This window comes from Bombus affinis, chromosome 9, assembly GCF_024516045.1.
Source record: "Bombus affinis isolate iyBomAffi1 chromosome 9, iyBomAffi1.2, whole genome shotgun sequence".
NCBI lineage: Eukaryota > Metazoa > Arthropoda > Insecta > Hymenoptera > Apidae > Bombus > Bombus affinis.
The window spans coordinates 2239294-2248342 of record NC_066352.1 but is presented as its reverse complement, the minus strand read 5'-3'; the positions used below and the strand labels follow the sequence as shown (position 1 = coordinate 2248342).

Here is a 9049-nt window from a genome sequence, read left to right as displayed (position 1 = left end):
CCATTATTAATGCCTGTACCATTTCATTAATATGAAACAAGTCTTCGAATTTTAATTATTTACGTTTTAGATGCCAATTACCAATTGGATTTTCTTAATTCTATAATAATTCAGACTTTCTTAAAATTTTCTATTTTTATCAACATAAACATTGTTAAATATCGAATTTTACAAAATATATATCCGAATCTTTTCAACTACGCATAACAGATTGCATAGAACGAAGCATATAAACGCTTTTCGAACGTCTGTTAGCTCCATTTATAACAAATTTCTACATGAACTTTTGACGATATAGTTTAGTAACTCCATAAAACAGCAGCGGTTCACATAACATTTTTTTGTTTCCGGTAGTTGTAAAATATGGTATAGTAATGCTCCATCCATGGGTTTTCTTATTATTTCTAATTTCTAATTATTTCTGAGAACATAGATAATATAACTAATAATACTATGTGATCAGTCGTGTATTTTATAAACTTCATTTTTTAAGTACTACAATCAAGACTTCCAAAAATATTTATATGCAATTCAAATATAATAAGGAAAAACTTGTATGTTGTAGATAAGTTATTTAAGTAATAATAGGAAATATGAAAATTTCAAAATTCAAGATGATGCGTAAATTATAAATAAAATAGCTCTTTCTGCAAGAATGCATACGAAACGTTACATTAAGGTACATATATTATACAAGAAACTCACTCATATACGACATTTGCAGAAATCGATTATATCATAATACGCAGAAAACCAAGCATAACATTCATTTATTTATTACTTAACCCGTTACCTAAGCATCTCGTTTCAATCTCTTCCTGTTCGTATATAGGTATCGATATTCTTCGAAATTCGAATTCCCGGTATTTCGAGAAATGCTCCATAAATTGTTACAGTTATTAAAAATGATACAATTATATTCTCAGATAAATATTCTCACAAAAATTGTTATAACGATAATCGGTATAGAAGTCAATTCAGAATTGTGAACGTAACCGGAATTCTCGGCCATTTTTGGATGTTTAGGATAAACGGTGTGCGCTTCTGTCGTAGAATCGTGCGGATTGTTTGTAGTTGAAGATGGATTCATCGAGCAAACAGTTCCTTTTATAGCCTCTTTAACCGAACCCGTAACGATTCTAAAATTATAATCTTCAGGATCCAGGCGAGAGTACATAAAAGTAGGCAAACGATCCGAGAGTATCCAAATATTCCCATTTCGATCAATCTAAAATTAACAGGAAGTAAATTAAAAATCGGTATTTAAATGGGTTAGCTTATAACTCAGTACCGTAAAAGACAAAGCGAATATAGTAAAGTTTGATGTATTCGAAATGATAGGGGCACGCGATTATTTGAATAGGAAAATTTTTAGATAGTGGAACACTCTCTATCTTAAGCTATTTATAAGTATATTTTTAATACTAAATGAAAATAAATATCAGTCTCAATACATTTTTCTTTTTTCTCAGAACGCAGGTTAAGAGTACATAAAATATATATACGTAATAATTTTGCATAATGTTATTAATAAAAAATATAGTATAATTTAAAAAAGATGAAAAGGATAACAAAAATATAGTGATCTAAATCACTTTGTTTTAAGGTTTTGTTTTAAACCTATTCAAAGATAGAGCTGATCTTTAAACGCGAGTCTAATTATATATAAATTTATTTATTAATTTTTTTTAAACAAATTTCAAACTCAGCTGCGTGCTTACTCGTGTATTCAGTCTATTCAACTTGTGTCGCTATAAAAATAATTCATATCAGCATATGGCGAGTAAAAGAATCGAGAAAAAGCAAGAGAATAGACATTCGTAGATAAGTCATAAATTACAGTGTCGCAGTTACGTTTTTGTGAAGTTAACGTTTCCAACACGCGTGTAGCTCAAAGTTAATTGTACATACATACATATATGTATACATATATATAAAATTCCATTCTCAATCTGGAAAGTAATTACCTTTAAATCATTGGGAAAAACCATTGTGACGTTATCTACATAAATAAAACCTTGTTGCTCGATTGTGAACGTATTTTGAGGTTTCCAGCACGCAATAGCATTCAAAACAGCTAATGCATAAAACAGAACTCCGGTGTCTGGATCTAAAAAGCTCACGCTACTTTGGCCATTATGTCCGCGAGATCCTAGGGTACGAAATTCATGGAAGTTGTCTGAAACCCATAAAAATTGAATTATAATTAACATCATGAAAATAATCTGAAACTATAGATGTACTTAACTACGTGTGTCCTGATTGAACTTACAAACTTTTAATTACCTGGAGAAGTGGCACGTTCAGGATCTCTTAGTAACTTAGTACTAACTGAAAATTCCATGGTGCTAGAAAGTGGATGGAAATACATTACACTATAGCCATCGTTAGTTGGCGCAAGACCCATACCGAAGAGACCATCGGTCCATTGGAACGAAATTCCCGATACATTGAATTCTTCAGCCTTAAAAGTTACAATGTTAAAAAAATGAGCAATGTACACGATAAATTGCATCTAATTTTTTCCTATGATTCGTATCTTCCGAAATGTCAAGATTATTTAGAATTTGTTAATGAGAGGAATTGGAGTTATCGAAGTAATAATTCTAATTACGCATTTCCGTCTACATGGAAAAAAACAACTATGACACATATCACAGATAGAAATAGATACAGATAGAGAAAGATAGATTAGAACTTCATCTTATTCGGAAAAATAATATTAGATACTTAACGTTAATAAAAGATACTAACTTGAGAATCTGGTTGAAAGAAATGATGTTTAAGAAGCCACGAATTTTCCGACTTCCACGAATAAACTACCAGTCCAGGACCACCCAAGTCGGCCAGATAAGCAAAAGTATCTTCGCAAGAATAATCTTCAACGGCGATATTCGCAAAAAGAGAGTCAGGTGTTTTTTGATCTTCCGGAATAATGAATTTTCGGAGTAAACGATCGTCTGTTAAGTTGTAAATGAGTAATGCTGGCGGAGCTTGCTGTTCTGGACTATCCAAAATATCAGTAAATCCTGTATCAAGAACCCATAGTCTTTCGCAGCGATCTGCACGAATTCGAAACGTTGAAATGATCTCTGGGACGTTTCCAGCTCGATATTGATGAGCCTCCCAAGAAGGATACGGGATTAAACTAGGAGACTCGCGTGTATCTAAAATCATTATTTTCGATTCACATTTATCATACGACTAATACGGAGTACGTAATCAAAAACATAAGATAAATAAAGCAGTAAGCATATTTTCTTAAAGAATAATGATTTGTTTGTACTGTTGCCTGTAATAGAATACTTCGCAGTTAGAGTCATTTAATGACTAGACGATTTTTATCGTTTTAAAGTCATTTGGCTAAGCCCTATTCGCTAAAGCTTAACATCTGTGTAATATACGTCTATCCATCGATGGTAATTACCGTTAATATAAAAGTAATTCAAACTAGCAACTACACCACGTCTCCATCTTGGCACAGTAACGAAGATCCTAGTATTTGTAATCTCAAGGCCAAGGGGAAGATTATCTTCCTGCTTGTATTCTGGGAATAAAAGCTCGGTATCGTTACTTGGCCATTCATACTCAAGCTGTTTCCATTGATAGGCCACACGAAGTTTATCACTGGCTACAACCATTATCCAAAAATAACTTTGAAGTAATGCGTTGAAAAGAGGTAGAGTCGATTTCCTTCGCATTTTGATTTCCTGGTTCTGCAATTAGAATAGACCTTTGCCACGTTGACACTACAAATTAGCATTACGATAGAATTAATGAATACCGCATGTAAATTATCAAAATTATAATTGCAAATTTTTGTTAAATGTAAAGTACCATCGCATAGATGCAAGAAACATTACCGATCTAACATCGCAACTATAACCGTCCGCGTTTCACAAAAGTATTTACATTCAATCTCGGCTACTAAAACTTCTTATTGATTAATATACAGAATGTTTCACTTTTTTCGGTCAAATTTTATGTTTGTATATACAGCACGAGTTTTACCTAATGATATCGAAGACTATTACGAAACTAAATTACACCATTTGACATCTTTCTTTCTTTTGTTTTCCGTTTCTTAAATCACGTGTACATATTTACTAAGATTTCGAACATAAAGTATATTTAATTGGAACATACTAATATATACGTAATGCTTTTCACAAGCAGAACATTCCTCAAAATTGAACGGTCCAGAAATTTGTCTGTAATTTTCTGAACGGGAGTCTGATTTGTCATGGAATTGATGTACGTATATATATTTATACTATTAACAATAAACTATATATTGATGCAACAATATGACAGAGGTATAAGAGAATGTTAGAATGCAATCGTGTAAATCGGAAACCATTGTGAACAATATTATATTTTTAATAATTACGATAAAATATTAGATAAATGTTAATTACATCGCTGACAGCTACTGATGTCAGAATCAGAATGCTATAATAATCAGAATGTGCCGCAATAGAAAAGAAATATTTACGACAAAAAAAGATAGATCTTCAGTACGAAGAATTGTATTTATAAACATACAAGTTGAATAAAGATATCAAAAAATGAAATTAATTTCTTGTACCTTCAACAAAATGAATATCCAGAGCGATATATCGAAGTTACCATATATATTATTTCAAAATCTTTGTAATAGATCTAATATATTAATAACTTTTAAACAAAATTATAAAATAAAATGTGTTTCTTCGAAAACTTTCCAGCAGATACATAAATATCTGGTGTGATACTCTCCAACTTTCATTGCTATTTATCTGGATTAATATTTAAATACTTGATTAATAGGCACTTGATTGAGTACTTAAGTAGTCATTCTATAATAAATGAGAAAGAAATATATGTAATAGGTTTATTTCTATGAGTAAACTTCATCTTTTTTTAAATATTTAGGAAATTTGATATACATAACTACACGCATACTACGGATATTAGGAAAATTAACAATATGACACTAACAACCAGAACTTACATCTTTAATGCAATCATACTTTCTATCGTACAAGCCAAATAATCACACGGTAGTAAAGTGGGTCAACAAACTGGCTACATTTACCGTGAGTTAGAAAATTTTCACAATTTTAGCTACTTCTACAATGTAATTCTATACATTTTTAGTACAATTTACCTAAATATGTACTCTATTGTAATTGATACTAAATTTGAAACTAAACTAAATTTGAAAAACTAAATTTGAAAAACTAAATTTGAAAAATTTAAAAAAAAAAAATTTGATTAAGCATTGAAAGTAAATGAAAAGCTTGAAATCATATAAAGAAGTAAGGAAGCTACATTTACGCGTTGTAAACTTTAAATATTATAATCTTTTCAAAATTATTCTTTGTTAGTGAACTTGATAAATATGCGTTCCTTTCAAACACGTTTGCTCCATTTTTCTGATACCGATAAAATTACTTGACAGTATCGAATGCTTAATTTATTTAAAAGATTATGTTATTTTTAGAGAATATTTAGCGGGTAAGTAAGAAACGCAGATCTAATATATTTTTCTGTATTTTCAATATTACTGTCATATAAATTTAAATTTTCAAACGACATCATTAATTCCAACATCCTGCGTATACAAAATCGTGATCAACATATTTTCAGTGAACAGTTTCGGTTTAAATAGTTGGAAAAACAGAAAAGTTTACTCATATGCAACCCAGTTCCTAAGGCCTTTGAACTTTAAGGCACGTTCTATTTCAACAAAACTAATGTTCATATAAATTATGAATTTAACATCGCTTGTGCCGTTTAATAAAATCATTACTATATCACAATGCTATACATTTTTTTAACACTTAAATATTAAGTTGAGTGATATTTCTATATATCTTTGTTTGGAAGCAAAAATATGGTAATATAAATATATTAAGTATCATAAAGATGTTTTAAGTGTCAATGTAAATTTGATAGGTACGTCAAGTTTCTACAAGAAATATAGTACATTGTTCCAATAAGACTCTCGGCAGAGTGAAATTAAAAATGTGGTATACTTTAAACTGTCAGTTAGTCCGTTACGCAAGTACTTGTTATTCGCAAAAAGTTTAACGTTCGAACGTTTTTTTTCAAGGAAATTTTTGACCGTACTTAGATAGTCGCAATTTTTTGCCAAAATTATCAACAACAAAGCATTATTAATGAATCACTGTTTTCTTTTTGTTATACACGTTAATTGTTCACATTGTTCATTTATTTACCGTTTCCCTGTCGTTCCAGTTGAGAAATGTCGCGACAGACTGAAACACGCAAAGTACTATCGCGTCGACAACACGCGACAAACTAACATAAGGATTCGTCCGAGAAATGAAAGAGACGTTCTCCCGCAGTACCGTTTCGGTGCCGTTCAAGGCTTGCCGATTATTCATCCACTGGACAAACTTGTTAAAATACCACGATTCATCGTCGTTCTCCGCTAATCCATTACGTAGCTATGTAGTAAAAAAGAACAATAACTCAATTTAAGTAAACTATAGGAAAGTGTCCGGTAGCCGTTCATTCGTTTCACTATGTGGATCATACTTATGTAAGTTTGCAAATCGAGAAGCGTTTATAGTCGTAAAAACATATATTTCATCAAGAAATATAATTTATAAAGAAAGAAATTTAGCTCGATTATGAATATTATTATCATTAATCAAGATTTTATCCTCTAATAAATTATTTTTCACATTTTCAATGCGAAACAAATTTATACTAAAAATTATAACGAGATGACGAATAATCAGAATATAATTGACGATAGAATGTGATTTTCCTATATCTTATTTTAAATACATACTTCAACTCGAAATGTGCAATTTGAGAATAATCTTAATTATATCGTACAAATTATATAAAGTATTTTAAATAAATATTGCTTATTCTTTAGAAAATCATATTTAAATATTATTTCAATGAAAAAGTAATGAAAAATAGCATGCTTTCTACTTTCTCAAACAACAATACTTCAGGTGCAGAATTGCAACTTGAAATGGATTATTTAGTATTATCAACTCAAGAAACATTGTACAACTTACCTTTTGTGTCTTTTTAAAGCGTCCCACTTTCCACGCGTTTCACCTTTTCCGATTTTTTTTAGAGAAGATTCAAGGAAATTTATTTCGAAATACTTTCGATACATTTCGTTGTAACACATATAAACAAAATTTTTTTTTAGATCGACTTTAGCAGTAGCTCAAACATGATTTACTAAACGATGGTATCTTTTCTAAATATATCTATCAATTAAGAAGAATTATATAAATAAATGAATAAACAGAGAAATTTTAAATAAAGGAAGAAACTGATAAACCTATAAAAGTCTGTATCACGTCAGCTAACAATAATAAGAAAATATTACGAAAGTGAATAGAAAATACGACATGGCAGATTTCTCATAAGGTAACAAAACAAAGGAGAGAAAAGTAATATAAAATGAAATACGAAGTGTGAAATAAAACTTAATTGTAAACTGATTTATCGCTAAGTTAGTTAGTTCACTTCCCTTTGACGTAAATTCCAAGTGAAAGTTGTTAGAACGGCTGAACTGAAGATTGTATGCAAAGCATTTTCCTAGACAATTGCTCTTCTCCGTGAGACTTCTCTGTTATTTATGTTTTGATCAAGCATCGATTAATGTACCCACGACGTAACATGGTTTACACACGTTCATGTGTTTCTTAATTCGCTGCTGGTCAAACTCTGTAATTCTACAACTGCATCCTTTGATGAAAGAATGTGGTGACGATAATAACACCAATTATACTACATTGAAACAAATAGGAAGGGAGTACATGAAAAATTAAGTCGAAGAAAGAACAAAATCTTTTTAATGATGAAAATAAGCATTTAATTCTTAACTCTTCTATAAAATTTAGTTTCTATAAGATTACTGGTGAAGAATCTATAACGATCGAAACAATTTCGCTAATTAGAAAATTCGTTATATCATTAGACACAACTATGGCTCCTGCACACTCACACAACATGCATTTTTATAGCCTTTAAATAATACACTCGCTCTCTAACGCTGGTACTCGATTCCTCTTAACAGGTTTGACTAGGCATCGTGCTGAGCGAGCAGTTGCGCGATTTCGAGGTCGATCGAATGCTCCGTATTATACAGTTTGCTTTCACTTTCACGATCGCTTACACCGTAGATGGCTTTACATGACAACGCGGAATATGCAACGATATTATGCCCTTTTAACACAAACATTGAAGATAATTTTCTAATGCCATTTTCTTCATCTGTTGTCACTTTCTATACTACTTTGGTCATTTCAACAGTTTTCAGTTTACAAGATGTAGCATGTACTCTACAGGTGATTTTTAGTAAAAAAGAAAATCACGTATACTATACATTTTTTTTTTATGTAGCAAAAGCTTTTCCATGTAGAATGTAAGATCCATGTAGCTCGATTAATCAAGTAGTTTGGAGATTTTACACGACTGACAACTTTCATTATTTCTTTATTTATACAAATTCGCAAATTTCATTGGAACCGAAAATTTTGATAGGTTCTCTGTACAAGTCAATGGATAAAATATAAAGTAAAGTCCTAATCAACAACTATCGAATATTATCGCTGTTTATTTCTGTATTAGAATATTCCAGAACATGGATACTGATGTACTTTTTTCATATTTACACAATCCAAATACGTTCACAGATATATGTAAACAATTGCTATTTGCAGTTGCAAACTTGAACGAAACTATCATTTTATACTTCTTAAGACTGCAAGCCCTTAAGGTAAGGTGTTTGTTACTAGATTGAAAAATATAAAAGAAAAGGAACGCGTTAACACGATTAATATCATCGACTTCTTCATTTGCTCAGTGTGCCATATAATTCTTACTACGAAAGAAACGAAGAATCATAATAACTGTAAACCTGGTTTCACACACCAGATATGCATATCGCGATACATACATATAAACATACATGTACACCGATGGAAACGTTCACACGACGATTCTCCTGAGATGCAATATCGCGATATACTCATTTCGTGTATCTTGGCAACGATACTTTTCGTAC

At 30.8% G+C, this 9049-nt stretch overlaps 1 protein-coding gene across 3 annotated transcripts; it reads right to left on the bottom strand.

Moving 5' to 3' along the window:
- Nucleotides 1-449: 449 nt before the first annotated feature.
- Nucleotides 450-6610, bottom strand: LOC126920335 (protein yellow). 3 transcript variants are annotated; one of them, XM_050730543.1, is made up of 6 exons: nucleotides 6225-6610; nucleotides 3428-3716; nucleotides 2755-3167; nucleotides 2287-2464; nucleotides 1968-2179; nucleotides 450-1228 (listed from the first exon to the last, which is right to left on the bottom strand). In XM_050730543.1, the coding sequence occupies exons 1-6, from the start codon at nucleotides 6390-6392 to the stop codon at nucleotides 923-925; spliced, it is 1566 nt and encodes a 521-aa protein (XP_050586500.1). In that variant the 5' UTR covers nucleotides 6393-6610; the 3' UTR covers nucleotides 450-922. The 3 variants fall into 3 exon arrangements, with proteins under 3 accessions (XP_050586500.1, XP_050586501.1, XP_050586502.1); XM_050730544.1 differs by having other exon boundaries at nucleotides 3428-3749; nucleotides 6225-6370; XM_050730545.1 differs by lacking the exon at nucleotides 6225-6610 and adding an exon at nucleotides 3838-3856 and having other exon boundaries at nucleotides 3428-3749.
- Nucleotides 6611-9049: the final 2439 nt, after the last annotated feature.

Coding starts and splice junctions, on each gene's coding strand:
- LOC126920335 (XM_050730543.1), bottom strand. CDS start 6,392: ATGAATAATCGGCAAGCCTTGAACGGCACCGAAACGGTACTGCGGGAG. Junction 3,168..3,427: donor GAATTACTTTTATATTAACG/GTAATTACCATC, acceptor TAATGATTTTAG/ATACACGCGAGTCTCCTAGT. Junction 1,229..1,967: donor TTTTTCCCAATGATTTAAAG/GTAATTACTTTC, acceptor TGTTAATTTTAG/ATTGATCGAAATGGGAATAT.